Source organism: Balaenoptera borealis (assembly GCF_965194805.1).
Source record: "Balaenoptera borealis genome assembly, chromosome: X".
In the NCBI taxonomy this organism is placed as follows: Eukaryota; Metazoa; Chordata; class Mammalia; order Artiodactyla; family Balaenopteridae; genus Balaenoptera; species Balaenoptera borealis.
Window position 1 is genome coordinate 124,012,909 of NC_138881.1, and position 18,533 is coordinate 124,031,441.

The 18,533-nt window shown below is 42.7% G+C and overlaps 1 protein-coding gene across 4 annotated transcripts in view; it reads left to right on the plus strand.

Moving 5' to 3' along the window:
- Positions 1-18,533, plus strand: part of AFF2 (ALF transcription elongation factor 2) — a 482,808-nt gene that overhangs the window by 392,384 nt on the left and 71,891 nt on the right. For all 4 annotated transcript variants that reach the window (XM_082376043.1, XM_082376045.1, XM_082376044.1 and 1 more), the window contains one exon: positions 5,736-5,773. In XM_082376043.1, the coding sequence (XP_082232169.1) occupies positions 5,736-5,773 (38 nt within the window). The remainder of the gene's footprint in view (positions 1-5,735; positions 5,774-18,533) is intronic.

The window sequence follows — 18,533 nt, forward strand, 5'->3', positions numbered from 1 at the left end:
CAGTCCCTGACTACGTAGCCTTGTAAAATGAATCCATGGCTCCAATCTCTCTAGGCCTCCTAAGTGCTCACTTTGATGGTCTCAACAGACAGGAAACGTATTGCACTGAGTTTGTTTTCTGTCAGTCTCAGGGGGGTGTAACGTCATAAGTCTGGATATAAATGTTCAGGGCATGCTTCTTATAAGCCCAAAAATATTCTCCAGATATTTTTATGAATATAGTATACTTGTCTGTTGGACTAAAGTAACAGTTCATGATATGTAATCACTGGGGCAGAATTACCTTACCGAAGAATTTTGTAAAAGTTCAGTCAGTATATAGAAGATGACTAGCAAGTTTCCTAAGTGCTTTATATGTAGCATTTTCTCCCTAAAGAAATATGATGTTCTGTCTGCCCTGGAGGATGGGGCTCAATGGAGAGCCACTTTCCTTCCTTCCTTCCTCCCTCCCTTCCTTCCTTCCTTCCTTCCTTCCTTCTTTCTATTTTTTCACGATAACTACATTTGATGGTTCATGTAATTCACTGTGGCCCTTGAGTCACTTCAGCTTCGGTGCAGCAAAAGGATTCTCCATGTAACAGAAAGACGAGGTCCTTCTTCTTTTTAGGAAGCTAGATTTAATGAGTGAGCAACTCTAAGGCTGTCCTTAGCCACATCATCCGTCCTGAGGAAATAAATTTGCTGCTTAGCAGGATACCAAGAAGAATACAATGCTCGTAATGAGACAAGAATTGGCTCATAAACACCCCTTGGGACGAGATGAGTGTCTTCTCCCTGGGAATATAATTTCTCAAGCTGCCATATCATGGAGGAGGTTCACTGAGGGCAGCGTCCTCAGGGCTTCCCAACCTCAGGGTCAAATGTTAGTGAAAAAGCAAAGAGCCCTCCTGATGGAGTGGGTGTGAGAGGAGGGATGGCTGATGAAGAAGTCACTGCGAAAAGAACGATGCTTCCTAGACTTCCTTGCAGGAGGAGAGAGTGGCGGGGGGGGGGGGAGTAGCATGTGCACTTGTGCCTCCACAGTGTCGGGTATCCTGACCTCTCTACCACCAACGCCAATCCCAACAAGGTTCAGGGCAGAGGCCTGTGTGAAGGTAGAGGGCCCTCTCTCCTGCTGGGCTAGGCCTGGCAGGGTCTAAACACATCAAAGTCTTCGTCGAGTAGGACTTTACAGACAGAAGCATTCTGTTCACCCCAGAACTGCTTCTGATATGGAGAGAGGAACTGAATGGCTTCTGTAATCCTCGTTGGAATAACTCCATAGATTTGATACTACAACCTGGTCACTGGTCAGAAAGCCCATCAACTCTCTGACTATAAAAATGTATGAACCATAAGTTCTGGTTACCAAAGGGGAAAAGGGGTGGGGGAGGGATAAACTAGGAGTTCGGGATTAACAGATGTACGCTACTATGTATAAAACAGATAAACAACAAGGACCTACTGTATAGCACAGGGAACTATATTCAATATCCTGTAATAAACTATAATGGAAAATTTTGAAAATAATATATATCTGAATCACTTTGCTGTACACCTGAAACTAACACAACATTCTAAATCAACTGTAGTCCAGTAAAAATAAAAATGTATTCAGTTTCTGCAGAGCAAAATAAAAATATCCATCAATGTGCAAAAAAAAAAAATGTATGCACTGATGCCTATGTGGAATGCGGTCGCAATCAAGATGCACTTTTTTGCTTAGCATGCTGTGGTTTCTAGAGCACTGTCGTCAATGTTGGCTACTCACAACCAGCCTTGATGTAGACAGGGCAGGAATGATGGTCTTCATTTTTAAGATGAGGAAACTGAGGCTCACAGGCCTTAGCCGCATCGCTAACGCCATGATGATAGGAAATGGCGAAGCTGGTAGCAGAACCCAGGTCTGTGGATTTCTAGCACAGCACTCTTTCCAGTTATAGCCCATTGCATCTTGTTGCACCATATTGGGGTATGTTTCTTAACATCTTAATTTATTTTATCATCCTATCTTTTTAAAAATTTATTTATTTATTTATTTTTGGCTGCGTTGGGTCTTCGTTGCAGCGCGTGGGCTTCTCATCGCAGTGGCTTCTCTTGTTGTGGAGCACGGGCTCTAGGCATGTGGGCTTCAGTAGTTGTGGCTCACCGGCTCTAGAGCACAGGCTCAGTAGTTGTGGTGCACGGGCTTAGCTGCTCCGTGGCATGTGGGATCTTCCCGGACCAGGGCTCGAACCCCGTGTCCCCTGCATTGGCAGGCGGATTCTTAACCACTGTGCCACCAGGGAAGCCCCTTTATCCTCTTATCTTATGTTGGAACTTCCTTGATGGCCAGATAAGTATCATGTTAGGGAAACGTGGCACAAAGTAAGTAGAATATAGGTTTTGAAAAGCATATAGACATTACAAATTAAAGCAGCATAAGTGTTAACTATCTAGCCTCCATTTTCCAATCAGTTTAAATTACTTTAATGTATGTTTTTAAACTCAAAATTAGCTGTAATCCCAATATGTAACCCTCTTAATGCTTGGTGAATCACACTGTATCATTTCATTTTGATTTCCCTCCTTTTGCAGGGTATATCACATTCTTGATCATGTATCTGGAACTTGTGTAAAAGGAAAAGAGGAATTTTCTCCTTGTATATTTTCTACACTAGTTCTTTTACCTTAAAGCCATATATATTTTGCATGCAAATAATTCACTTAACTTTTCTTCAAAGTCCCTTAATAATTCCTTATAGTGTGCTTAAAACAAAGTCAAATTACAGTGAAAGTGGAGATCGCAAATGGTGAGCCATTTCTCATGCCTGGCGGACACCCCCTGCAACCATTTCATTTGGAGATGAGCTCACAGGAGGGTGACATGAGAGCATCTCACTAGAGCTCTGGGGACTCTGGAATGATCCTGGGTTAATCTCCAAAGAAAACCTCTCAGCCTGTTTTCCATCACTATCCAAGCAACCCAGAAAAAATTAATTTGAATGAAGTTATTTTCCTATAATGACTGTATAAAAAGACATATGTTTCAAAGAAACTGGCCTTGAACATGATTATATGCCTCCTGATTAGAGAAAAATAACTGGGTCTAAGTGACAGTCCCGACATGCAGAGAAGAGAGGACTTTTCAGAAAACATGTCGCTGAATCAAAGCTAGGTTAAGCAATGTCGCTTTGATTTCTCTCCTCCCCGTCTTCTGCCAGTGGCATGCTCAGCCCATCACATCTAGCTCGCTTTAAAAGGAAACCACTGGAACACCGTGTCCATTACTTTGTGATAATCTAAGTCTTCTTTAAGAACAGATTTGTTTGGATTTTAAGGGGTTGGGAAAAGTGGATTCACGTGATTTCCACAATGGCCTGTCTTCAGCCCGCTGCCATATCCTATTCCACCAGCCAGGACTGGGGGAGAAAAGGTGGTAGAAAAGGCCAGCGTGGGCGTGCAGACTGGCTGCGCTTCTGTAGTGAAGGTCAAGGTCTCTCCCCCACTCCTTGCCGGCATCTGGCTCTTCCTTTCAGCATCCCTTAAGGGACTGCTCAGAGACAGGCATTCATACCCTAAACACCTGTGAGAGATGACTGGGCCAGCCAGACGCATAGTCCTTGTTTCCTCATTTTCACCTGTTACCTCATTCCCTCTCTTTCTCACTATACTTGCCAAAATTCAACCTCAGGCACAGATGGTGAGAAAATGATTTTTGCCTACCGAGCCAAAGAAAGTGCCCAAATATTAACGGGTATTTATCTAGAAACAGAACCTGAGACTTAATAGAAGAGAAGGACTTGGATTTCCAACACTAATGTCTAAACTGGGGAAGTATTTCATTGATTTAAAACAAATTGCTTCCAAGTGCACTGAGTTGTTGTTATGCATAGAAAGGTTCAGTATGCTTATGCCTTGGTCATTCAGAATGTCAAGTCCAATGTTAGATTATAAATTGTTACAAGTGGTTGCCTCTGACTTTTAATTTATAGCAGTATTCTCTTCATCTCTTAGCCCTCACCCACCTCCAGGATTCACAGATATAAAGGTCTCCAAATGGATACCTTTTAAAAGAGTCTGAAGAACCCTGAGGTTGGCAAACCGCTGCTTCAACGCTCCCCATACTGAATGTTATTTCTACAGCCTGAAAGAGTTTGGCGGGGTACAAGTTTGGTTCTGATTACATAATTATGCTACAGAAGTATGAAAAAAAATCATCACTATAACCCTCCAGGTGCTTAAACAGTTTGATAGACTGTAGCCATTCCGCCATCAGCGCCCCCAGCGGTGTTGCCTAGCAACATTTTAATTCCAGAAGAATCGAAGGAGATGCAATCCCTGTGGAGAGGGAAACAGAAATAAGAGGGCTGTTGACAGGTGATCTGAGTTGTTTCTTCTAATATACTGTGAAGATCACTAGCTCTTTCCATGAATGATAAATGGACTGTACACAGATCAATGGGTTCAGCAATAAACTGGGACCAGCCTCCATATCTAAGGCACACAGGCCGAGAGGCCCAGAGATTTCCTCATTTCGATGATTTGGTGTGTGTTTTCTTAAAGGTTCCACGGGAGGAAATTGATCCAAGCCATCGGTCAGCCCTTGCCCTTTTGTGGTATCTGCTAATAAAAATGATTTTAGAAATGGATACTTTGGCCTTTCTATCACCGGGCAGGTGCAGCCAGGGGGCCGGAGCAATGCAGGGTAAACGGTTTCCCACCAGAGATCTAAAAATCCCCAGATGTGCCCATGACCATTCCCTCTGTGTCTGCCTCCACACCCTGTCATAAGCCAAGCAGGTGCACGCGGAGGAGGGAGATGAGATATTTCTGAAATATTGAGAATGGCCAATTATATGAATACTTACTTATCTCTAAGCCAATCACAATGGGCTCCTTTAGTGTAAGGGATTTAAAATCTAATTGGTTGGTATTATCTGGAGGTAGGAAAATATTACATATTCACATAATTAGAGGGAAAGACTTTTCTGAATTACAGACATATAAACATACAGACAGATACAGAGAGCTTATAGTTTTAATTCTAAAATTTCAGACATAAGTCAAGCATATACAAAGTTCACACGTCCATTTTAAAGACCTGGTCTCTTCTCAGTGGGTATACATTCTCAATTTATTTGAGCTCAAAATACACTCACAAAAAAGAACAATAAACCAGATTCTCTGTCCTCTTTCACCCAACAGAGACAAGGTCTCAATAAATCATCCATCCCTTTCTAGTGATCAACAGATGGTCAGCCCAAATAGAAAGGAGAACCATCCAGGAAACTTAGGGGAGTCATGAGGAAGATGGAGTTGAGTCTTATCTCAGAATGTGGATGGCAGTGTGGTCCTTTGAAATTAGCCATTTTCCAGAACATGAAAGGATGGAGTGGGAGTGGGGGAGTTCTTAATGATCGCTGTTTTCCACAAGCACAGGGCTCAAGTTAAAAAAAAAAAATCAGAGGGAAGAGTGGAGAGAGGAGGATGGAGTTATGAGCCTAAGGGCCCACTGTCACAGGCACTGCTGAATTTCCCAGGCAGCCCTGGCAGTGCCCGCCTGTGTCTGAAAGCTGCACTTGGACCAGTAACCACGCTCCCCGGGAGAGGAAAATTGCTTTCTGGGTCTCCCGTCTGCTTATCTCCAGCAGCCTGCCTTGGTTAGCTCCTCATGTTTCTGAAGAGCATTTTATATTGCTTATTGTTTTGATAACTAGTTACAAAGATTATGCCTGCTAATGTTGTCTAATTGCATTTTTTTCTTCTGTTCACAGGCTGTTGAAAAGGCAAAATCTAAGAATAATCCTGTAAAGTAAGTTATTTTTTTTTATTAGTTGGAAATGTTCATTTGAATGTACTCCAGGCATGTGAAAAAAGAAGGTCATAAAAGAGACCTTGATTTTGAGTTCATCTCTATTCGTGACAATTTAAAAACAAAAACAAAAACAAAACAAGCAGAAAAAAAAAAACCCTCCAATGAGCAGGGACCAGCTTTTTGATTTTTCCTGTGGTCCTGATGAGGAAGTGCTCCAAGTTATGCCCAGTTTACATAAATTAATATGTGCCGTCCATGAATAGCTGCCAAATACTATTATAATCATATTCAATGCAGAGTACTTCAAGCCTTTGGGTTTTGCACATGCTAAAAAGATTACATTTTTAATTGCAAACCTTGGACCTATGACAGAGACGTAAATGGCTGAAAATGTGCCAAGTGATTTCCAGCCACGTGGGGAGGTTTGGCACCTCAGCATCAAGGCCTCGCTACTCTGTTAATGAAAAGCTCATAAAAATATATTTAACTGAAGGTTTTTCTAGCTAACAGAGAGCTATTTCCAAGGCATTTTATGAGACACTCTTAAATTATAAACAAGCTGCACAGCACTCTTTTAAATATAGTACATCTTAGACAGCCTGTCTCTTCCAGAAGGGAGACTTTCAAATTAAAGATGGCTGTCTTGTCATTTGGGTTTGTGACATCTGATTGCAGTGTTATGATGCATACCAGTTCCACCAGCCATGTGGCCTAGGGAAGATCTGCTCTATTTGCCAGGTTACTACAGGTCTGGTAATATCACATCTCTAGGAACTATGTGTTAACTTATGTCAGCCGACTTCCATTAGAGTGGATAACAAATGCAGAAATGGGGAGTGCACTGATTTGTTTTTTAATCTGTATCTTTTAATATAAAGTCTGTCTCCTGTAGATGGCATATAGTCAAATCTTGTTTTTTTCCCCAGTCTTACAGTCTCTGCCTTTTGACTGGATTGTTAAATCCATTCACATTTAATGTTATTATTGATAGAGTTGGATATATATAGTTAATTATACAGTTATCTAGTTGGGACTGCATTGATTTTTAACAGTTTCTGGGAGAATGGTTCAGCTAATGCCAGTGACAAGAGGGCTGCTTGTGTTTTGTAAAATAATTAACTTTTTTCCAAGTCACCAGGGTAGTGTTTCGCACACCATTAAATCCAAGCTCCAATTCATCTTTCCAAAAGGTTTTGTGTACTTTGTTTTTAAATTTAATTTTCTTAGGCCATGGAATATTCCTTATCAGCCTTCTGTAGCCTCTGGAGGGCTATCTGTGGTCTGGAGATGTATTATGCTATAGTCGTCCTATGGGAGCATTTTTAGTAGCTGAATTTTGGTCTGGTTGTTTGGTTGGGGTTGAAATCTTCTCTGCAGCCTGCTTTCTTTTCTGTCTTTGCCCGGAAGGCTTCTCTACTGCGAGCCCATGGCAGGCAAGCTCCATGGATTAGAGGATGGTGCTAATGAGGCCAAGGCCAGGTCTTGAGTCCCTGGGTGGGCCATTAGTGATCTTCTTTCCCATAGTCCGACTGCACCCCTCCCTGCAGTCCACCCGCGGGCAGATGCATGCCCCAGGTCACGAGGGATGGGGCAGAGGCTGGCGGAGTGTAAATCTGGCCCTCAGTGGGACAGACATCTCCAAGTTCAAGCCCTCCCAATAGGAAGTGAGTCCCAAGCTCCATCTTTGCGTGCACAAGACAGCCTATTGGCAGTGTGCGGGGCTTCATTAAATCGTACTGATGGCCTGGAAGTGGGACGAGTTTTCTGTCTGCTCCTTGTGAGAATTCGACCCTACAGATAATTATATTTTTTATGAGCTCTGGCTAATTCACAGTACAGACTCTATCGAATGTCTAGCACTTTAAGGAATGTTGTAAAGAGAAAACAGAAAAACTAGAAGAGCCGAAGGATTACTAATAGAATGTGGAACAATGTTTTACTTTTAAATATATTTGAAGATCTGTCCAGTAACAAACCTAAGTCACAACCAACTGGTAGGTGTTTAGAATTGTCTTCTAATTAAATAAGATACCGCTGTCAGCGTGAGTTTGAGTGTCCTGTTGCATTTGGTACCTAATACCTGATACCTAACTCAGTTGCCCAGCCACAGCCATCTGGGTACTTTAAGAAGACAGCCTTCTTCAAGACCTCAGCTCAGGGACAGGAATTTCAGAGCACGGCTCAATTAAACTGCCTGACAGCAGAGCAGAAGCGAAGTTTTTTAAAGTTTTACGCATAGTGGTCCTCCTTCCGTTTCTGATGTCTGCCAGAGAATTTCAGTTACACACAGTGCACTGCGATCCCAAGTAGAGTCAGGGTTTGTTACGTGTTTTCTGAATGAATGAACAAGTAAACAAATCGGACACATCCCAGAAAACAGTCCTTTCAGGAACATGGCCTGGAGGCTTAATAAGACTGGTACCTACCCTAGTAGGGTGTCAGGGCCAAAGGGTTCGTATGTTGTAACTGACCAAGGCGTCCATTCTCTTCTTCTGATTCATGCCATGTGTAAAATGTTCCTACGTTGCTCTGGTTCATACTAACTGCTTTGCCTCTGACCAGTTATTGGCTTGATCTTGTGTATGAGAATTAACATGTGATTGTTTGGGCGTACAATGAAAAGTGTGTACAGCCTTGCTGGAAAAGTAGAGGTCTGGAGGCATCATTTACAACTCACGTATGAACACAGATTGGTGAAGATGATCATTATGTGTGATTGGATGTCATCCTCTGGTGCAGAGTTTGGCAAATGGTTGGGGAGAAAACTCAAAAGAAGACTATTACATGGCATGTGAACATTATATGAAATTCAAATTTCAGTGTCCATAAAAGAAGTTTTATTGGCACACAGCTACACTCATTTGTTTCAGTATCGCCTGTGGCTCCTTCTGTGCTACAGTGGCAGAGTTGAGACTGTACAAACCACCAAACCAAAAATATTTACTATCTGGCCCCTTACAGAAAAAGTTTGCTGACCCCTGCTCTGGTTGGTCAGGTAGGAAAAGGCTCAGATGTAAACTTTTCCATGACAGTGAAAGTTAAACTATGAACCCTTTCTCTTTTTGTCCTCTAAAACCCTGAGTAGGTATTTACTGAGCCCTTTATCTTGTGTTCAGGACTTTCTGGGGCTGAGGTATCACCTAATCCTTATTCAGAGCACAGAGACCATTCTGAATTCAGGATCATTGAAAATCGTTATGGATATGAGGTCCATTGACGGGGCAGTGGTGCCTCAGAAACCCGTAAACACATAGCTGGAGCATGTTGGTAGTCTTCCAAGTTGTGTGTAGATGGATATATTGCAAATGGCATATACATTTTCTAAAATTCTATTACTTCCCAAGATCTAACTAAGGCTAATTAAGCTTTCAATTCAAGTGAGGGTAAATGATTCACAATGTTATTTACTTTGTATATTTTCTTCTCTAAAGGTTCGCCTCCCCCCTCCCTATTTCTCAACCACTTGTTTAATTTATTTTTAATACCTTCATGGTTGTAAGCTTCTTTCATCACCGTAGGGAGACGGTGGTACACATTAATTACACTCCATACAAAGGAGAAATTAAATATATGCATAGTGAATGTAAGCACATAATGTACCTGGATACACTAACGACTTTACCTTGAAACATTCAATATTACCTCTGAGGATAAGAATCAAAATTGTACGTTCTTAAGATCAGTGATCAGGACAAGAGATGCTGGTGTACCTATCAGTCAACTGGAACCATGCCCGTATCAAAGCTTGATTAGTATGTTCAAACCGTGCCTCTTTAATGTGTCAGAGAGACTTTTCGCTTGTCTGTGAACGTTCTGCAGCAATTATCTGCAAGCTTCATTGTGGCAACAAGGCCTGAGAGATGTACAGATTTCTTTTACCATATGTGACTTATCACATACATTTTTTTAAAAAACACATTTCTGTTATTAAGACATATGTGGTAGTACACTTCTGCAAATGTGAATTGCTTTTGGCTAAAAGCCATGCACTAATAAGTTGAGTTGAATCTAACCGAGGTTGACATCTGTTACCAAAAGGGTGGGCAGCAAGCAGTTATCAAGCATAAAATTCTTCCTTGCGTTTACACGTTAACAACGTTAAGCAACGTGGTGGTTGTCTTTCACAAATCGGGATCCGAATCCACTCTGCTTAGGAAATTACAGCTTTCTTTAGGCACTGATCCATCTTATAGATATGGTGGTTTCATTATTGAAAATGACAAATAGCCACAAAGATTTTCCTGACCACGATGTTTGTGCATTATTCATTTATTCATCCAGTGAATATTTATTGAGGATCGCCAGCATTCCAGGAACTGTGATAGATGCTGGGGGAATTAAAAATAAATCTGACACAGGTCTTACCCTCGAGGAGTTTAGAGTCCAGGAGGAGAGATCAAATCGGTTTGTAAAGAACTAAATACAAGATAGAGAGACATATGTTTGTTAAGTGGGGACAGATAAGGTACAAGGGAAGCTCTCGGGATGGAAAGTGCTTCTGGTTATCACTATCGGAGAAGATGGGGGAGGGGGAGTGGAGGAAGGGACGTTAGGACCAGGACTTCAGAGACTGCTGGCTTGAGACACTGGTGCTGAGGTGGCAGACAGTGAAAGGACCGGCTGGAAACTGAGGCTCCCAAGAAATGATGGCCTAGGGCCCTCGGAGCTTATCCACATGAAAGAAATGAGCTTGGTAGAGTCGGATAACATTGAAGACCTCTACCTTGTTACTGTGAATCATCAATTAGTCCACTAGTTATTAAACATAAACAAAGAGCCCGTGGACCTGGGGTCTAGTCCTGAATCTAACACTAGCTTGTGGTGTGAAATCGGATATGTTCCTTCCTTGCTACACACCTCAGCTAGATTATTTATATGGTTCTCCCACCTCTTAAACATAAACCAAAGCTTCAAATTTTGTTTTATAATGATGCTTATTTGAGGAAATACTCGATGTTAAAGTTTGATGTAGATGCGTACCAGCCCATACATCATAAACATTGCATATGTGATATATGCGTTTATACACACACATGCACACGGGCACACACACACACAATGCCTTTTCCCATAATTTCTGCCTCGTGCATTCATGAAATGAGGGACAAGCCACATCACTAAAGTTTTAAAGAAATATGTTAGATAGATTAACATGGCTCCAAGGATGTTGGGTTGAGCCTTTTAGATGACCCCTGTGACCAAAGGTGACTTGCATCCCTGCAATCTCCACGTCCTCTCAGAATGATAAGGCCATGGATTCTGTACCGTGTTCTGCCGAGTCTTGTGGGACTGTCTCCTTTTGGAACGAAAGGCTCCAGCACCATGGAGCTTTGGCAGACACTGTGCCAGCCCTTTCCTGGAGCACCCTGTGAATAACGCAGGCTCAGAGAGGTCCTGTAGAAAGAGGCCAACTTATCTTTGTCTTACCCAGGGTTTCCCAAATGTGTGTGTTGGACCAGAGGGCACCTTTATCCAGCACAGTGGTTCATGGGATACAGAATCGGATGCTCCGGTCTATGCAAAATAAAAGGACCACGTGGAGGCCTGGCCTCCGTAGGTGGTTTGAGAAACCTAGGACCTATTAACTGGTGTCCAGTCTCTAACGAGAGTATTCGAGGTGAGCAGATGATTGAAACAGTCCACCACGGGAAGGAAAGAAATCCCCCATGTCTGAAATGATAGACTATCTCCTGTGTCTTTTGCTGTGTCACACTGTCAGTGATTTTTATCAGTTGTGGGTGTCCTGGGGAGCAGTTCTCAATGAGGGGAGGGGACGTTTAGGGTTAGGTCCCTCTGAATGAGATCCCTGAAGCCAGCAGTCATCAGTGTGCTCTCTACGATGTCAGCTAAAGCATAGTCACCCTCTAATCGGCTCTGGCCATTTTAAAGGTAGTTAAAGGAAAGATAACAATAAAACCTCTTTTTAAACAGCTACGTAAAATAAAATGTGCTCTCTGTGTCGTCCAGATAGCTATAATTGGAGGCAGAAGGTTCTAGCAGTCATCTTCATAGGTAATGAAACTTGCACAGATTTCTGGGCACCCTCCTTTTCCTTGGTAATTGGAGTAGCATCATCTAGGGAATCTCAGAGGAGACAACTGAGACCTAGAGAGTGGACGCCCAGAACCCCGAGATTCCAGCAACTCTTTCCACTTTGAACCTGCTGCCTTGTTCTCATCACCTCTTAGGACACACATGGTCACTTTCAGTGCCTATAAATTTGTTGTTGGCTTTAAAAGTCTTATTATCTAACCTTGGTAACAGTTTGGTTTCGAGAATATGACAACAAATGCTTCAAAAATTAATGAATCTGCACACTTGCAGGCACTTTTAACAATTATGCCAACTTCGATTATGTTAACTTTATAAGGGAGAGTTTCTTCAAAACTTCAAGCATGTTGGTTTGTCTCATTATCACCACTCATCTTTCTAAAAGCTTGATGAGAACGTTTCTTCTTTAGGTGGTCAATTAACACTAAGAACCATGATGATAAAATGGAAACAGAAAGCACCCAATTATTGGTGCAGCAGAGCGGCCTCAAGCAAGCCAGCAAAGGTGCAGTCACACCATTTTAAAGGAAATTCAGCCACTTTTTTAAGCAACATTTTGAAAACACCTCTTTTTATCCTGTGCTTCATTAAGTAGCATGTTACTTTCTAACTCTGTGCTCCGTATAAGCATTTGCTGCTTAAACAAAAATGGACGACTTTGTTTAATCCATGCGCACAAGTCAACTCAGTTTTTGATACGTAAGAGTTACACCTAGAATTTTATTATACTTTTTTAAATTTTTATTTTAAATTTTATTTATTTATTTATTTATTTATGGCTGTGTTAGGTCTTCGTTTCTGTGCGAGGGCTTTCTCTAGTTGCGGCAAGCGGGGGCCACTCTTCATCGCGGTGCACGGGCCTCTCACTATCGCGGCCTCTCTTGTTGCGGAGCGCAGGCTTCAGACGCGCAGGCTCAGTAGTTGTGGCTCACGGGCCTAGTTGCCCCACGGCATGTGGGATCCTCCCAGACCAGGGCTCGAACCCGTGTCCCCTGTATTGGCAGGCAGATTCTCAACCACTGCGCCACCAGGGAAGCCCTAGAATTTTATTTTAACATTACCATTCAGCGATCTTTCAGAAAACTGTTGAAAACTCAGAATCACATGGCTGATCTGCTCGAAATTCCAAGAAGTCATGCCATGTGTTCTTTTAACCAACATGATTTGTGCACCTACTGTGTGCCAGGCTCCATTGAAAGGGAGAGGAGTTAGGGAAAGCTTCTGCCCTGAAAGTTGGCACACTCTGGGAGGAAACGGACACATCGTGCCCTACAGGCTCTGCGACTGAAGCATATGCAGCATCTTCCGTGGATGGGATGCAGGATCGAGCACCTGCTTGGAGGGGGCTCTCCCTAGCTCAGCAGGGGCCCCAGTGAACAGTGGGGATGAAGCCATTCAAAAGAGAACAACACTTTCAAAAGGCACGACGAGAGGAAAGCACATGCGTGTTGTGAGCAATATCTGGGAGGTCGAGGCAGCTAAGGAGAAGAGGCGTTTTTCACAGGAGCAGGACATACCAAGCTTACTGGAAGCAACACACCGCCAAAGACTCGGGCCCCACTTTTAGCATGAAGAGGAGAGTAGTACAGTGTAGACACAACTAAGAAAACGCTAAACAGGATTCTTTTGTTCCAGAAAGTTAAAGGTGCGAGTAGGGATGGATTATAAGGCGCCCTTTAAAAAATGTTTGTGGGGAAATAGACATCAAATCCTTTCTGATTACATCTGGCTAATCCTTCTCTGTGGACTTTTATGTAACTCTCGCTCCTGCAGGGCGTCTCTGAGCCTCCAGCTGTTCCCTTGTGGCTTTACCAACCCTTGATTGTTTCTTACATTTGAAAAATTTTAATTTTCATACAGTACCTTTCACGTTATTCAAACATCTAGGCTACACTAAGACATACTATTTTCGGTAGGCATGACACATAACACTATTATTCTAGCTTCGTTTTCTGAATTCGTTCCACAGACATACAAATTCTTTCTGAATGTATTTTTATCATCCACAAATGTAAGCACAGTAGGGCTATTTTTATTTCTAGAGAAATGATGCACGGCCCCCCTGGTAACTATGCGCAGGGCTCCAAAACGCTAAATCCGTCCTGCATTTTCCACAGAACACGTTCAAAGTCAGAAGCCGGGGGTCATAAGTTATTTCGTTGACCACTAGTTTAGGGAGACTGAGGACAGGAGGAATGACTTACTTTGGCCAGGGACTGAAATAGGAAGCAAATAGTTTCTGCTTTATTAAAGCTTTTGCCTAAACCAACAGCAGTTATCTGGAGAGTCAACATTAAAAAAAAGAAAGAAAAAAAAAAAAAGGTAAATCATTCTTCCACAGGAAAATGTTTCCATTTGTAGAATTTGTAGCATGGCGGTAGATCGCGTGTCGTTATAATCCAGTTTTTACATGCACACACATCTGTGTACTCTGTGCACCCATCTACCCTCGTGCTCCGAGGTAATTTAAATCCGAGATAAAATTGTTGCTGATGACGTTGCAGATCTTTTCCTCAGTGTCCAGTTCCCTGTCCTCGCCACACCCAAATATTTTGACTGCTTTCCTTCTTCTCTTAACCCCCATGTTCCCACAAGCGGGGTCCACGTAGTTAGGGAAAATATTTCAGAAAACTCTGGATTTTTGCTTATTTTGTTAGCAGCTTCAGGGAGCGGATGGCTGTCTACCTCCATGGCGGCCCTGTGAGTTACTGGCCGGGCAAGCCCGGGGCAGCCAAGAGGCTCATCCACACCCACTGGTCTCCGCGTTATCAAACCCTCTAAGTGGGAGTGGCCAGGAATCTGCTAATGATAGCATCTCCATGGAGAAGCACACCTTATTCATTTCTCTACCACCAGCTGGAGATGTGTATTACTACCCACATTGGCTAAGTGAAAGGTTAACTGGCCTCAAATCATGACGCCAGGGTTTACTAAGCAAATTCGACAAGCTGGTAAGCTTGCTTTGAAGATCTGCGTAGACGTGTATATACTCTCTCTACACACGTATATGCATTCATATGTAATTTAAACCCCACCTACTTCCAAAAATAGATTTGATGTGATTGAAACTAGAGTGTAGAGGAGGATGTTTAAAAGAAACAGGAGACCCTACTATTTCCTAGCACTACAGCAACATCTGTTTTCATATATGATGCAACTAGAAAATGCTATGTGTTTTTGAATCTACCCAAATGAGAGCTGCCCTGCAATAACGGCGCTGAGCATTGCCGGCCCCATCTTCAGGGACGTCGTGGCGGTGCAGAGGCTTTTGGGAGATCCTCTTGGGAAGTTCCATCACGCATGTGTGAGGTTCTTCGGCTGGTCCTTAGTGATGGGTGGTAGACCTTTGAATTGGGGTTTAACTTTTGAAAACTAACTAGTCCAGGACAGTGATTTAGAGTCATGGATGTTGAAAAAGTGGGTAATCAAGACAATCAATGTAATATTGTTTCAAGATATTAGTGATTTTCTCTTGTGGATAGTGAATGCCCTGAAGAGGAAATTTACAAAGGCTTTGTAAAACAAGAGCAGCAGCATTGGACAACCACCCCGTGCAAGATAGCAACCCCTCCCGCATAGACACTCCCCATCACCTTGACCCTGCTTTAGTTTTCCTCTTTAGCAACTGTTAGCATGCTGTATCTCTCCATCTGTCTGTCTCTCTGTCAGATCGATCTATTTAGCTAGCATCTATCTAAGCTTTGAAGCATCACTTTCCGTGAGAATGTCAGGTCCATATGAGGGAGAACTTTGTTACTCACTGCTGTAACCTTAGTACCTCAAACAGTCTCTGGCATACAGTAGGAGCTCAGTATTTGTTGAATGAATGAGTGCAGGTGTCTAAGGATATGACTTTGAAGTTCCACTCTCATAGTTCAGCATGAATCTGAGTTGAATCTTAGAGGAAGCCTGATTTTGCACTCTCCTTGTTAGCCCTCATGTGAGTTATAACTTTTCCTAGAAAGGAACCAGGCGCTCCTTTAAAGGAGTCAATATTCCATATGGGCTTAACTCTGAGGCATTCTAAAGTGACCTGTCCTGTCTATATAGAGCTAGAAGGGAAGGTGCCGGTGGGGGTGGGGGGGTGGGCGGTGGAAAGATGTCAGTGTCCCTGTGGGTGGGGCTTAGGCGTAGGCAGTTGCATTTGATGTCATTAAGCATTCTCAAGAATGACAGAAGGCACATTTTTGTCACTCTAGGACAAGGAAACAGAGCATTCAGTTAACAGGTGACAACACGTAATGGTTCCTATTTTTTGGAAAGGCCATCTTGATGCTCAGAAACTAGCAGGATGGGACACACAGCAGCCAATGCCGAAACATGCACACTTGCCCTCTTCCTCAGCGCTGGGGAGTCTGAGAAGCTCCTGATCTCCGGTTCCTCCTCCCCCCATACTTCACCGTCACAGCATGAAGAAGCCTTTGGCCAGTGTCCGCATTGACCAATAGCCCTGGCTCTCTCTTTAAGGGCGCTGGTCTTTAAGCCACAAGGGTTCAGGCAGTAACTTCTGTGGAGCAGTAAAATGAAACAAACCTTCTTTCATCTCATGTTATTTTCATGAATATGTAAGTAATTAAATCCTTTGGTCACATCTCAGTAGACGGAGTTTAAAAAACAAATTTCTCACTGGATATCGACGTGTCTGAAAGAAACTAAAAAACAAGACCGTGTTTCAGGAAATAACACTGCTTCAAGGTTCATTTTGCCTCATACAGCAGTTCCTAGAATTGAATTGCCTGATCTCCTCCCTCGGGGATTGCTCTTATGCTTGCAAAAATCGAGGCTGATTTTATTGGAAAATCATCTCTGGATGAGGAACGTACTCCAGAGGAACCTTTGCATGGGACGAACAGGTTTCTGGTGCCCATGGCCCGTTATCCAGGCCGGTGCTGTGTGAGTTCCCAATCTTTCTGTTCATTCAGCCAGCACATTCATTAGCGATCCTTCAGGCAGGGTGAAAGAACAAGACAGATTAGGGAAATTTACTTTGAATTGTTTGGGGGACTTATTGACTAACAGGTCAGTAATCAAATTCTAGCTTTTAACATACACATTAAATATTTTACTCGTCATGGCAGGACTCCCTGTAGTTTGTACTTCAAATGCTGATCATAAAACAATTTGGCACAACGATCTAGGACGTTGAAGCTCTTGGATGGATGACAGGGCAGAATTATGGAGGGAGAATGGTGACACTGAGTAGTGAAGCTCTCATACTACCTTTGCAGGCATAGCTCATCCAACAGTCATTGCCTGCTTGACATTTTTAATTATGAAAAGAATCCAGAGTTATCTTGACAGCACAGCTAAACAGGAGACCCCAATTCAGAAATGTACCCCAGCTCCCAAACTCCACCAAGTGCAAACTGAGAATACTATAGACACAATACGTCGAGCCTCCAGGACAGAGGAAGGGAAGGAGAAAACTGATGTAGAAGCCACACGTCAGGGGGCTCTGGTAACCTTGGGGTGACATTGACTCTGGAGACTGAAGAAAAGGTACTCAAAAGCTTATTTGATTCATGGTTATGGGAGAGTTGGCGGGGAGGGAAAGACAGAAAGGATAGTTTTATGAACAAGAGTAGGAGACAGAGCAGAGTGGACCCTCATCGAAGTATATACTGCATCTTAGCCCTTGAACTTCTTAGGCAAAACCTACACTAGGAAGGAGAGAGAAGATTCCCTTGTTGTGTTGCTGTTAAAAGTCTCTCTGCTTACGGCCACTCATCAGAGCACAAGAAAACTTGATCAGAGGTGATGGGCTCGATGCCTACCTCTAGATTTAAAATAATTCAGACGTTAAGTGTAAAAGCCAAGATGTCGGTCTGTGCTGACTGGTTGGGACCCTTCTTTTATGAATTTTGTGCCCAGATTATTACTACCATTACTTTAACGGAGAGAGGGAAAGTAAAACAATTCCCAGGATCCAGCAGTCACACAAAGCTCTTTAACTACCGATGTACCTGACATAAGGCTTAATACTTGGGTTTCCAGCAATCAAGAAGCAGCCCTATGCAATAGCACCGGAGCTCAGTTCCCAGTGGGCATAACGGAGCTGATTAGATATATTGAGTTCTTTGTGTCATTCAAAGAAAGCAGAATCTCATACACGTCGGTGTTAGCTTCCTCTCACTTCATTTCAATTTTCAATAACCAGTGTCATCACATGTAACAGTTTCTTCATAATGAAACTTCATGTCGAATTGGATTTGTCTTTCAAGTGAAAGCACGTGGTGAAGCCTTCTGAAATCTGATCCTTGAAAGAATTTTTACTGCTACAAAAATCTTCAGTATACCTCAAATTCCCCAAAACAAGAATAAGGCAGCAAATGAATAATAAAAACAAAATTGCTATGTTTGAAAAAAAAGTTATATTTCTTCTTTCGCTATTTGAGAGGGCTGGGGAAAGAAGTGCTGTGGTTCACCAAAATAATTTGGCTAATGGAACTACCACGTGTAGAGAGAATGATTTTCAAGGAGTTACAGGAGTGTCTGATCCAGAGACCATCCCACACATAATCTAATCCTTTGTCGATGATTTAGGAAGACCATGCAAGATTATCACAATGAACAGTTCTCATCGTGCCATTTGCACAGGAATCCTGGTTGCTCAAAAGTTCTCGGTGTTTACTGTCGGTAGGAATGTAAATTGGTGCAGCCACTATGGAAAACAGTATGGAGGTTCCTTAAAAAACTAAAAATAGAG